A 12,580-nucleotide genomic window follows, 5' to 3' on the forward strand; every position below is an offset into this window, starting at 1 on the left:
CCCGGAGCCATGTGAGGCCGCGCACACATGGCTCCCCGCGCGGCGCGGGGCTGTATTTTTAGCAGACGGTATCAAAAGCATAATTATGGCTGTTGTTTAAACGCAGCCTCTTTTTTTTTCTTTTTTTTTCCCCTTTTTCCCTTTTTTTTCTTTTTTTTTTTTTCCGGGCAGTTTTTCAGCTCCTTCCACCCCCCCCCCCAACCTCTCCAACCTCTCCAACCCTTTGCGCCCCGGGGTGCGCACGGCGTGGGATGGGGCTGAGAGCCCCCCAGGTCTCCCCGGGGGGGCAGGTAAGGCTCTTTTATCCCCCCCCCCTTTATTATTTTTTTTTTGCAGCCCCCTCCCCGTGACGTCTTCATCCCCGCGGCGAGGAAGAGGAGGGTGGGTGGGGAGCGTGGGAGCGCCGTGGGGAAGGGGCGCGCGAGGTGACGGGGCGCACGAGGACACGGCGGCTGCTGCCGGAGGAATGAGCCCCCCCCCCTCCCCACTCAGTGCTCCCCCCACGGCCCCCCCCAGCAGATTTCCTCCCCCCTGGCCCCTTGGGGACCCGGCTGTCCCCACGCAGCCCGGCCCTGCCCTGCCCTGGCACTCGGATCCCTTTCAGCTCCCCCCTCCCCGGCCAGGGCACGTGCGCCGGGGCTGGAGCGCAAACGGGGTCACCGAGCCCCCCCCCCGTCATCATTTTGGGGACAAACCCAATGGGATCGTGCCCAGCAGAGCCCCCCCACGTCGCTCCCTGCTCGGGGCCATCACCACCCAAGGGACCAAGGGACGCCGTGTCCCCATTTGTGACTCTCCTCTCCCCACGCCAGGAGCCGTGACGTCCCCTCGCCCCCCCCATCCCGGGGCCACCTCTGCTCGTCCCCCGTCCCCTGCCAGCCATGGGGGGGCCCCGGCGGCGGGGTGGGGGCTGGAGACCCCGACTGCTCCCAGGTAGGTGCTGTGGGGCCAGCGGGTGCCACCTCTGCCCCCCCTTTTTCCCTGGCTGCCATCCTAAACTTTTGGCCCTGGGGGGGCCAAATTTAATTACAATGAGGTGTTTGGGGCTAGCCGGGAATCCCGGGGGGGGGGCAGAGGATGCGTTGTGCCCCTGTGCAGCTGGTTTCCCCCCCCGGGATGAGGAGGAGGAGGAGGAGGAAGGGCAGGGGGTGTCCGTGCCGGGGCTGGCGGCGATGCCCAAATATCCGGGGGGGCTGTGGGCACGGGGCCGGGGTGGGGGCTGGCTGCGGGGTACCCCCATTTTGGGGACAGGGCTGAGCTTTTGGGGCCGTTCCCACACCCTAAAGCCTCCCCCAGGGGTGGGCAGCGAGCGAGAGCTGCATGGAGAGAGGGCTCGATCCTTTTGGAGAGGTGACAGAGTGGGGGGGGGGGGGGTCCTTCGGTTTTGGGGCCGGCTCCCCTCCCGTCCCCGCAGTGGGGACCCCAGCGTGGCACAACGGGGTCCGGCTGCCCTTCCCCGGGGGGGGGAAAACGCCTCTCCTCCCGGGGGGGCAGCGGGATTAGCGCCGCTTTACTCACCTCCCCGGGGACGCAGCGGATTAGGGCCGGCCGGGGCTGCGGGGAGCCGCTCGGGGGGCCAGCTCCTGCGGGGCGTTTGTGCCCCCCAGGGCCGGCTTCGGGGGGCTTTTAGGGGACCGGGCGGCTGGCAGAGCAGTTGGGCCGTGGCCCTAATTCCCAGAAAGCTGCTCGTGTGGGAGTGAGTGTCCTCCCGTGCCCTCCGCTCCGCCGCAGCCTCCAGACTCCTGAAGGTTTTGACGTGGTTTTGGGTTTTTTTATTTTTTTATTTTTTTTTATTTTTATTTTTTTAAGCACCGGGCGCAGATTAGCCAAAGCTCGCCGCGCTCGCTCGCGCTCGGCCAGCCGAAGAAAAGGGGGGGGGGGGGTTTGGTTGGAAATTAGGGGTGTGGGGGAGGAACGGGCAGCCTTCCTCTGCCTTGCGCCCTCGTCTTCCTCACCTGAGCCGCGGCGGAGGCAGGTAGGTGCGTGCCGGGAGGAGGAGGAGGAGGAGGGAGGAGGAGGAAGAGGAGGAGGAGGAAGGGCTTGGGCTGCGAGGACAGAGCTGGAGGGGGACCCTGGGCGAGTGTTTTTTTTTTGGGGGGGGGGGGTTGAGTGTGTTTTGCGTGAGGAAAAGGCTGGATTTCAGCTGGATTTGGGGCGTTTTGGGGCTGGGGGGGCTGCGGAGCCTTTCCCTGGGGGGGGGGCTGGGGGGTCCTGGGGTGCTCGGCTGCAGCCGGGGCAGGGCAGGGGACGTGGGCACCCCCCTGGGGCCGTGGGCACCCCCCCAGCTCCTCTGCTCATCCCCACACAGAGGGGGCTGAGGGGTCCCCCTTATCTCCAAGACCCCCATCCCGCAGCGCCCCCCGTGCTGGAGACCCCCCCAGCCCCCCTGGTCTCCCCCTTCCCGCGCCCCCCCCGGTGCCAGGGGGTGTTTTGGGGACGGGGTCCCCCCTCCCGGCATCCTCCCAGCGTCTCCCCGTGCATCCTGCAGGGATGCCAGGGTTTCTAATTCGGGAGTTTCCGGCCTCCCGCTGCCTGCTTTTGGCCAGCGCTCGGCTCGGGGGTGTTCGCAGGCCCTCAGATTTAAGGCAAAAAACAGTGGGATCGGGGCCGTGCCGCGTCGGGGGGTGCGATTTGGGGTCTCTCCACCCCAGCTTGGTGCGCCCACCCTACTCCGTGCCCGACCCCTTTTCCATCCATCCCTTGGCACCGTCTCAATGCCCCCTCTCCCCTCAGTCACCCCGTGCCCCGCGCACCCAACCCGGGGCCACGCTGCCCCCTTTTTGGGGTCCGTCCCGGTGCCGCCCCGACCCCGCAGCCCCCCCAGCCCCCTCTGCCCGCACCCCGTGGGCTCTCTCCACCGCTGTGGGACCGCCCTGGCCCTGCTGCTGCCTGCCCCGGGGAGGGAAGGGAGGGCAGGGAGAGCTTCTCTTTCAGCACCTTCTCATCCCGCCGAGGCGCTGGCTCGCCCACACCCCGCTCCCCGGCTCATCCCCTCCCTGTTCCTGGCACCCACCGGGAGCCGCCAGCCCAGCCGGGGGCTCCCACGGGGACAAAACGCTATCCCAAACGCTATCCATCCCGGGGAGGGACGGGGGCTGCTGGGAGACCCCCCAGCATCAGGAAACCCCCCCCCTCGCTGCCTCCCCATTTTTCCCCCATTTGAACGCGCGGCTCCGGAGCCGGGGCGCGCGCGGCAGCTGCTGAGCCGGCACGAAGCCGCGCTCCGGTGGCGAGCACGCTGCTCGTGGCCTGCCTTCACCCCGGCAACCCCCCCCCCAGCCCCGGCAGCCCCCCGGGGAGGCCGTGTGTGCCGTGCCGAGCCGTGCCGAGCCGTGCCGAGCCGGGGGAGGCCGTGTGGTTTATGTAACGCGCGGAGCGAGCTGCGCGCAGGGTGTCCCTGGGACAAGGCACGTTACGTAAAACCCCTCCGGCACTGCCAGCGCCGTGGCTTCCTCGTTCAGAGCCTAAAAATGGGGTCCTCACCTCGGGGACCCCCCTGGCGTGTTTCTTTTCCCCCCTCCAAGGCTGGAAAATCCCCCCCCGGGATGTGGCCGGCGGGGCGCACGGACACCCGGTGGGCACTGGGGGGGGACCTGGTTCCTGGCACCCCTCCAGCCTCGGTGTTGGGTGCCCGTGGCTCTGTGCAGGCACCCTTGGGTCCCTTTTGAGCCTCGCAGGGTGGAGGGGAGGAAGAGGAGCGCTGCCTTCATCCATGCCGGGTGGAGGAAGGGTGGTGGCAGGGTGACGAGGCCGCGCGGCAGGACGGGGCGAGCCCGCGGTGTTGCAAGGCTGAGCGGTGCCGGGTTCGGGGCCATTTCCCCCCCCCAGCACCGTGTCCTTTGGGGTCGCCAGCCCCCCATGGGGCAGCCGTGCCATCCTCACCGGGACACAACTCCCCAAAAACACCGGGGCTGGGGCTCTTGGCGCGTTTCTCCCAACCCGGTTTCGCCTGGAGCGCGTGGCCGGCGTCTTTCATCGGCGGCGGGGCGGCGGGGTGGCTCGTTTTCTTCCCCCCCCCCGCTGGAACAAAGGGCGCTTTCTTCGCGCGGGGCACAGCACACCTGCCCTCCTTGGCACGGCCACGCACCGTGCCGCCGCCGGTGCCCGCGGGGCTGGGCGTCCCGCCGGCATTCCCGGGCGTCTCCAGCAACCCCAGCGCCTCGCCTCGCCCTCCCCAGTCGCTGCGGGAGCCCGCCGAGGCTGCACGCTCGCCCGGCACCTCCGTCGCCTCGCCGCTCACCCCAAAAATGCCCCAGGCTGCTTAGAGCCGGGGCGCCCTCCCTCTTGCCCTCGCCACCGTCGCCGTCGCCGTCGTCGTCGCTGCTTCCCGGGTGCCCCCCGTGCGCCGCCGCCCGCCCGTCCCCGCTCGAAGGCCGTTGGGAAGGAGGAGCACGGAGCCCCCCAGGCCAATGGATCGCAAAATCCAGCTCCAGCCTTCGGAGAAGAACGTCCCCAGGGCAGCCCGGGCGGCTTTCTGCCTCCTTCAGATCCCGGAGCCAGACCCCTTCAGTCTGTGGGTTTAGGCTCGACGCCTCGCCGCCACCCGCTGCCGGTGCCGTGCCGCTCGCCGCGTGTGTCCGTCCCCCCCCTCTCCCCGGTGCCAGGGGGGGGTGGCGTGTCCCCCCCCAAATGGACCGAGCCTGTGCTGTGCCAGGTAGCTCACCGGGTGCCTCGGGGATGCTGCCCCGGGGACAAAGGGAAAAAAAAGGGGGGAGCCCCGAGGAGCTTGGGGACGCCGTGCGGTGGTTTTGGGGTGCTGGGAGGGAGCCGCGTTGGGGTCGCGGTGCGGGGTTGGGGAAGGGAGGGGAGGTGGCTGTGGGTTCCCCGTGCCCCGTTCCGGCTCCGTGCCCCCAGCGGGGGCTTGGGCAGCAGCAGGGGACGGGGACTTTGCTCGGCTCTGTGTGCATGGGACGTGACGGGAACGCTGGGGGCCGCGCGGCGCTCACGTCCTGCCCCCGGCACGGCCCCGGGTTGCCCGTTGAGGTGGCTCCGGTCCCACCCTGGAGCCGGCTGAGCTTTTTTGGAGAGCCGGCTGGGACCCGAAGCGCCCCGGAGCCGGGTTGTGGAGGGCAGGGGATGGCTTTGAGCCCCTGGGGAAGGGCTGGCACCGCGGCGAGGGACGGCTCCGGCTCCGAAGCGTGCGTGTGTGGCCCGGCTCCCAGGGAAGTGTTAATCCAGCAAATCCCCGCCGGCATTTCTCCCAGGAGGGGCCTCTGGGAGCCGGGAGCTCCCCGGCTGGCTGCAAACCCTCCTGGGAAGCTGTGCCCGGCCCTGGCTCCAGGCGAATACCTGCGCGGGGCAAGGCCTCCCCACGCCGGGTGCCAGCGGGCGGGCGCGCAGCCAGGCTTGGGGGGGGGCGCAGGGTGCGTCCCGGAGGGGTGCAGGGCAAAGGGAGGGGGGGGGGACGCCCCCTCTCCAGCTGCGTGCCCCCCACTGGGGTTGCTCGGCACCCTTGGGACCCCCCCAGGATGTGAGGATGGAGCTTGGGGAGGGGGCACGGAAACCGTGCCTCAGTTTCCCCCACTGAGGGGAAGGGTGGGGGGTGCCCTCAATGCCACCCCCCCAGTCTGAGGTCCCTTTTTCTCCCCCCCCCTGCAGGATTTGGCCGGCCGGGCACGGCGCTGAGCACCACATGAGCCCATGGCCAGCGAGGCGAGGATGGGGGAGGCCGTGCCACGCTGGAGGAGAGCCCCCGAAACAGCGCAGGACCCCCGGGCGCTGGAGAGCAGCGGGGTGCCGGGGGTCCTGCCCCAAAACGCGGCCACCAACCCGGCCCTGGGGGGCTACCAGGAGCCCCCCAAGCTGAGCTATAGCCCCGGGCTGCCCACGGACAAGGGGTGCCCCTGGAGGGGCTCCGAGGGCTGCGCGGAGCCAGCCGGCTTCCCGCTGGGCTGCCCCTACCCGCCGGCCCCGCAGCGCTTACGGGACGCCCTGTGCCACCCCAAAGACTCCTCCGAGCTGCCTCTGCTGCTGGCGCCCAGGAACGGGCAGCCCAAGGAGCCCCCCCCCGGGTGGGCTGAAGCCGTGCTGGCCCCCCTGGCTCTCTACAGCCACGCGTACCACCGCTACCCCCTGCCCTTCCCGGCCGCGGACACCCAGTGCCCCGGCAAGCCCCGCGGGGACGGGGACCCCCCGGCTTTCCGCAGCTGCCCCTTCCTCCTCTCCTCGCTGCTCCCCCCCCCCGGCCCCCAAACAGAGCCTGGATTTGGTGGCGGGGGGCCGGAGGGGCCCGTGGGCGACGGGCGCTTCGCCGGCACCGAGTGGCGCCTGGGTCCCTACGTGCCGGCTTGGGGGGCGCAGCCCCTCTACTTGGGGGTCCCGCCGAGGTGCAAGGCGGCTCCGGGAGCCTTCGAGGGGAGCTGCGGATCGGGGAGCAAGGTAAGGGGGCGCCCGTGTGGGTTTGGGCCCTGCTCCCCCTCCCCTGACCTTGGGGGTCCCTTGGGTGAACCCAGCCGGGAGCGGCTTCGGCACCGGGGTGGGGGCACCCGGCACCCGCAGCCCCCGAGCGGGGTGCGCCCCCTGCTCGCTCCTATAACTCGCCCAAAGGTGCAGGGAGGAGCCCCAGGGACCCCAAAATCCCCCCAAACGGGGTGATGCCCCCTCTAAGGGGGGTAAGGGGGGGGCTGCTCTCCTCGCCCGGGGGGCCCCTGGCGGTGCCGGGGCTGAGTCACGGCGGCACGGAGGCGGCGGGAGGCAGAGCGGCCCCTGGGTGCGCCCCATTCCTTTCCCACGCGGATATGGGGCGGGGGGGGGACACACACGGGGACACCCCAGGGATGGGATCAGCTGGGAAAAGCACCGGGGGGGCTGCCCGGCTCGGTGGGGAAACTGAGGCAGGGCCGTGGGGCGCCCCCCAGCTCCGCGCGATGGGGGTCAGGGCGCAGGGGCAGGGATGGGGACCCCCCCCGGATGGGGGCCCCCCCCCCAGGTGGATTCCAGCCTTGAGAGCCCCCCCTTTGCTCCCCCCCCCCAGGATTTTTACCCGAAAAAGGAGCCCGGCTTCCACCTCCAGGCCGAGGACCGCCAGGGGCAGCCAGGGCACGGCGGAGACGGGGAGGGGACCACGGGGGTGCCGGAGCCCCCGGGCGCCCCGTGGAGGGATGGCAGAGCGGGGGGGCCCCCTCCTCATCCTCACACCCCCCCGCTCAGCACCGCAGCCCCCCTGCTCCTCCCGCAGCCCAGCGTGGCCCCGGGGGGAGCCTGGGTGGGCGCACGGCCCCGCGCCCCCCCGTGCAAACCCAAAGACGAGCGCCAGGCTCACCAAAGCCTCAACCCCGGCTCGCCGCCGGCACCGGGGGGCGCGGACCCCCGGGTGGACCCCCGGGTGGACAGGGACAGGCACTACCCCACGGGCCCCCCCTGCCCTCTGGAGAGCACCCCGGGGGGCAGCGGGGGCCGTTTTCCCTGCCCGCCCAGCATCCACACCAAGCTGAAGAAGACGTGGCTGACGCGGCACTCGGAGCAGACGGTGCCAAGATGCAAAGGGGGCCGGAGGGAGGGTCCCGAGGGGGCTGCAGAGCCCAAACGCTCGGCCAAACGCCCCCACGGCACCGAGAACGGGCACCGCGGCGTCGCCGAAGGGGCCGGCGCGGCCAAACGGGGAGCCAAAGCCACCGAGAGCCCGGCTGGCACCGAGCACCGGGGTGGCACCGGGTGCCAAGGGGGCCCAGCGGAGAGGATGGAGCTGGGAGAGGGAGGTAAGGGGGCTGCGGGGGGGCTGTCCCCATCCGTGGTGTCCCCAAAGCGCATGGGGGGCTCCCCAACCCTCCTGGCTCTGCTCCCTGCCCGATTTTCCAGCCCTACTTTTTGGCCCAGTTTCCATCCCCTCAATGTGCGCAGTGCCGTGGCCGTTCCAGCCCCAAATCCCCCCCCCCCACATTTTTCCGCCCCCCCCAGGACCCCCGGTGTGTGCCGGCAGGGCCGGCCCGGAGCCGTGGTGCCTGCAGAGCGTGCCCTGCACTGCCCTACCCAAAAACATCCCCCGCTGCTGCGCCTGCGCTGCCCGGGCTGTGGGGAGCCTTGGGGATGAAGATGAGGATGAGGAGCTCCTGGAGAGCACCTGCAGGCTGCTGCACTTCCGCAGGTGAGATGGGGAGGGCTCCCGGAGCCTTTTTTTTGGGGTCCCCATGGAGCATCCTCCCCGATAACCTTACTTTGGTCCCTCAGGCTCGCCTTCGGGGACGGCGGGGAGCTGAGCGTCGCCGGCTTCTGCACCGTGGACGAGGCAGAGGGGGAAATTTTGGGGCTGGGGGCGGCCGGGGGCTGGGGCAGGAGCGGCAGCAGCAGCCTGTGCCTGGCCAAGTACCTGCTCTCCGTGCTGGGGGGCCCCTTCTGCGCCGCCGTCCGCAGGGACAGGGACGCCTGGCTGGGGGCTCGCGGCCAGCCCGGGGGTAAGCGGGCAGCCGGGGGGGGGTCCCCAAAAGCTCGGGGGGGGAGGCTGAGGGTGGCTTTGTTGCAGGGCTGACGGCTTGGAGGCGCGGGGAGGGAGCCCCCCAGCTCTGTGACGTTTGCCAGCGCCGCTTCTTCAATTCCCACTGGAGCTGCGCCGCCTGCGGCTTCCAGCAGTGCCCCCAGTGCCACCGCCGCCAGCAGCAGGAGGACGGGCACGGTACGGGGACCCCCGGGGGGGGTGAAACGGGACCAGATCTAGGATGTCACCCCCCCCGCAGACCCCGCAGGGTGGCTGGGGGTGTCACTTTGGGGGTGTCCCCTCTCTCGCAGGGGACCCGGCACGGCCGCGGCGCTGCGCCCCGGGGCAGGAGCACGCCCCGGCAGCCCTCATCCCCACGCAGTTCGTCCCCACTCGCGGTGAGCAACCTTAGGACCCCCCCCGGGACCCCCAAAAACCCTTCCCTTGGGTGCTGACCCCTCTCATTTCCCCCCCCACTCCAAGTCCTGGCCCGGCTCTGGCAGCTGCTGCACGAGGTGTGCGCCAAATTCGACGTCAAGTGGCACTGCCCCTGCGGGGACGGGGACACCGAGCAGGGGCTGGCGGAGCCCCCCGGGGGCAGGCAGGTAGGGGGGGACACAGGGGACACGGAAATCTCGGGGGGGGGAGCACCCCGACCCCCTGCCACCCGCTGCAGGGGGGCGGGGGGGGGATGGTGCATGGTCCCAGCCCCCAGGAGCAGCGGGGGCGCCGGGGATGTGCCCCCCTCCCCGCATGGTTTGGTGGCACGGGGGTGTTTTAGGAGAAGCTGGGGAGCGTGGGCCCCCCCCTCGTGCCCAGCACCAACGGCGAAACCACGGCCAGAGCCATCAAGGAAGGTACGGGCAGCACCGGGGGGGGGGGGGGGGCTGCACTTTTGGGGGTTGGAGAGGGGGGCGCGAGGAAGAGGAGGCAGCCCCGTCTCTCTGCCCCCCGTTTCTTGGAGCAGAGAGCCCCGAGGGGGGGTCGCCGTCGCCGCCGGGGCCGCCGCCGCCCCCCCGGGGGGCCGTGCAGACCGCCACCCTCTGCGACCTCCTGGCCTCCACCGCCGTCAAGCTGTGCCTGGGGCGCAACGGGGTGCGCATGGCCTTCGCCCCCGTCGCGCCCCCGTTGCCCAGCGTGAGTAGCAGCACGGGGAGGCTGGGGGAGGGTTAAAAAGGGAGGTGGGCAAGGCGGGGTGATGACCTGTGCCCCCCCCACGCCGCCCCAAATTCCCCAGGACAATCGGCTGACCAGCATCCTGGACAGCATCATCGCCCGCGTGGTGGAGAGGAAGATCCAGGAGAGGCACGCGGGCTGTGAGCTCAGCTGCCCCGGCCCCCCCAACCCCCCCGGGACCCCCGGGACCCCCTCTTCCCACTGCATCCTGACCTCGGGGGGGCTGCTGTGGCTGCAGGACCCCGGCCACGCCACCAACTACCGCCTCTTCCAGGAGCACTGGCGGCAGGGCCAGGTGAATCCCATGGGGATGGGGACGCACGGACACCCCCTCCCCGGCTTCTCCCCCCTATACTGACCCCCGGTTCCCCCCCCCGCAGCCCGTCCTGGTTTCAGGGCTGGAGAAGAGGCTGGACGGGAGGCTGTGGGGGCCCGAATCCTTCCGCCCCCCCGGGGGGGAGCAGGAGGTGGAGGCGCTGAACCTGCGGGCGCAGCCGCGGCGCGTCAGGATGGGCAGCGGGCGCTTTTGGGACGGCTTCGCCGCCAGCCCGAGTAAGCAGCCGGGAGCCACCGGAGGGTTAGCATCGAGGGGACGGGGACAGAGGGGACAAAAGGGGAGCCTGGGCCCCCAAGTGGGATGATCCAACCCCCCCTCAGTGTAAACTGAGGGGCAGCAAACCGCCCCTGCGCATCGGTGGCCGGGGACGCGCCGCGCGTTGGCACTGCGGGGGGGGTCCCAGTGCGTGACGCCGTGCCCCCATCCCACAGCCTGCCCGGCGCTGGAGCAGGGCGCTGGGGACGTGTTGAAGCTGGAAAGTGGCTTTGGGGACATGCAGCTGTGCCGGTAAGTTGGTGGCAGTGTCCTCACCATGGGGGTTGCGCCCGTGCGTCCTTGGCACCACCGGGGCGCCCTCGCCAACCCCACCGGGGCGCCCTCGCCAACCTCTCCGGTGCAGGGTGCCGGGGTTTGGGGACACGGTGCCAGCCCCACACGAGGTCCCCGAGCTCGGAGCGTCCCCTCTGTGCCGCAGGGCCACCAACCTGAGCTCCAGCTTGCCTCTGCCCGAGTACTGCGGCCCCCACGGCCGCCTCAACCTGGCCTCCTACCTGCGGGGCGAGCGGGGCCGCCGCTGGCTGCGCCCCCGCGTGTGCGCGGCGTACGGTGAGCGAGGGAGCTGAGGGGTTTGGGGGGGACACCGAGCCCCTCCTGGCCACGCCGTGCCACCCCCCTGCTCCCCAAATTACAGGCGTGAGGCCCCAGGGTGGCAGCATCGGCACCAAGAACCTGACGGTGGAGGCAGCCGACACCATCAACGTCCTGGTGCACGCCGCGGCGCGGCACGGTAGGGCTGGGGTGTGTGTGGGGGTCCCGTCGCAGCCCCCCTGGACCCCCCCTGACCTTCCCCTGCACCCGCAGAGCTGGAAGCCGAGGAGGATGGCGTGGACGAGCTGCTGCAGGAGAGGCTGCGGGGTGCTGGCAGCCGCCCCGGCGCCCTGTGGCACATCTTCCGCGCCGAGGACGCCGGCCGCATCCAGGATTTCCTGCACAAGGTGGACCAAGAGCAGGGGGGGCCCGCAGAGGACACCCCCGGGGGGCTCTACCTGGACTCGGAGCTGCGGCGGCGGCTGCGGGAGGAGTGCGGGGTGAGCGCCTGGACCCTGCTGCAGTGCCTGGGGGACGCGGTGCTGGTCCCCGCTGGGGCTCCGCACCAGGTAAGGCGCTGCCCCGGCTCCTCCTGGGGAAACTGAGGCAGGCAGCAGGTCCCCGACGCCACCACCGCCACCACGGCGTGCCCGCAGGTGCAGAACCTCAGCAGCACCATCAGCGTGGAGCAGCGGTTCCTGTCCCCGGAGAGCGCTGCCCGCCTCGGGGACATCAGCACCGGTCCCCCGGGGGCCGCGCGCTGGCTCCAAGCTCAGGTGGGTGACATTTGGGGACCTGGCACGGGGGTCCCCGGGGTGGCTACATGGTGCTGAGCCCCCCCGTGCGTCCTTGCAGCTGGATGGCATGATCCTGGCTGCCGTGAGGGAGGCCGTGGGCGTCCTGCAGGGCTGCAAGTGAGGCGGCAGCGCGGCACCGGGACGCCCAAGGCAGCGCCGTGCCCGTCCCCTGCTGCGCCGCCCGGTGCTGCTTGCTTGGTGCTGCTTTGCTCTGCCAGGAATAAAGAAAGGGTCGGCTGCGCCGCCAGCTCCTGCCTCCGCGTCTCCCTTGGGTCTTCGGGGCAAAGGGGGACGGGGCTGGGGGGCGCGGTGGGACCCAACAAACGGAGCTGAGCAGCCACCAGGGAGAGAAGCCAGCCCCGAGGACTGAGAGCAGCCCTGTCCCTGCCCGCAGCGGTGTCTGCAACTCCTCCAGCTGCCTGCCTCTGGGATTTTTCTCCCCTTTTTGGCGCTGCTGCAGCTCCTGGGCAGCGTGGAGCCACGTGCTGCGGGCGTCTGGGTGCAGGGGAATGGCCCTGCTGTGCACCGGGACACCCAGGAGCATGGCCTGGATGTTAATGGGGGATAAAAGGGGGGCTGGAGCATGTGCAGCAAGCACCGTGCAGTGTACGCAGCCATGCACCATGCACCGTGCAGTGTAGGCCACCAAGCACCATGCACTGCATCAGAGCGAGCAGGGCCGTGCAGTGCACGCAATGCAGCGGGCAATTAGAAGCACGCAGCAAGCACCGTGCAATGGGCACCCTGCATTTACAGCCCTACAACGGGCACCGTGCAAGGGGCAACATGCAAGAGGCACCAGGTAATTGAAAGCGTGCAGTGGGCACCATGCAGTTAGTGCCATGCAATTAGCACGGTGCAATGGGCACCATGCAATGGGCACCGTGCAATTAGCACTATGCGATTAGCAACATGCAATGGGCACCGTGCAATGGTCATCGTGCCATTAGCACCGTGCAATGAGCACTGTGCAATGGTTGCTGCAATGGGCACGGTGCAACAAGCACCGTGCAACGGTCACCAAGCAATGAGCACCGTGCAATGAGCACTGCA

General features: G+C 70.5%; 1 protein-coding gene across 1 annotated transcript; it reads left to right on the top strand.

The window, feature by feature from the left end:
- Window positions 1-691: 691 nt before the first annotated feature.
- HR (HR lysine demethylase and nuclear receptor corepressor) lies at window positions 692-11,648 on the top strand. The gene is made up of 18 exons (XM_032204009.1): window positions 692-933; window positions 5,599-6,378; window positions 6,974-7,697; window positions 7,897-8,083; window positions 8,275-8,390; window positions 8,459-8,608; window positions 8,722-8,808; window positions 8,894-9,015; window positions 9,192-9,267; window positions 9,378-9,547; window positions 9,648-9,881; window positions 9,967-10,138; window positions 10,355-10,430; window positions 10,618-10,748; window positions 10,834-10,929; window positions 11,004-11,299; window positions 11,387-11,506; window positions 11,586-11,648. The coding sequence occupies exons 2-18, from the start codon at window positions 5,641-5,643 to the stop codon at window positions 11,646-11,648; spliced, it is 3,558 nt and encodes a 1,185-aa protein (XP_032059900.1). The 5' UTR covers window positions 692-933; window positions 5,599-5,640.
- Window positions 11,649-12,580: the final 932 nt, after the last annotated feature.

The sequence above is a fragment of the Aythya fuligula genome, chromosome 27 (genome assembly GCF_009819795.1).
Source record: "Aythya fuligula isolate bAytFul2 chromosome 27, bAytFul2.pri, whole genome shotgun sequence".
Lineage (NCBI taxonomy): Eukaryota > Metazoa > Chordata > Aves > Anseriformes > Anatidae > Aythya > Aythya fuligula.

What these genes read in the sequence shown, in the direction of transcription:
- HR (XM_032204009.1), top strand. Translation starts at nt 5,641, where the DNA reads ATGGCCAGCGAGGCGAGGATGGGGGAGGCCGTGCCACGCTGGAGGAGA. An exon ending in GGCCAGAGCCATCAAGGAAG is followed by an intron (nt 9,268 to 9,377) that starts GTACGGGCAGCA and finishes TTCTTGGAGCAG; the next exon opens with AGAGCCCCGAGGGGGGGTCG. An exon ending in CGGCTTCGCCGCCAGCCCGA is followed by an intron (nt 10,139 to 10,354) that starts GTAAGCAGCCGG and finishes CCCATCCCACAG; the next exon opens with CCTGCCCGGCGCTGGAGCAG.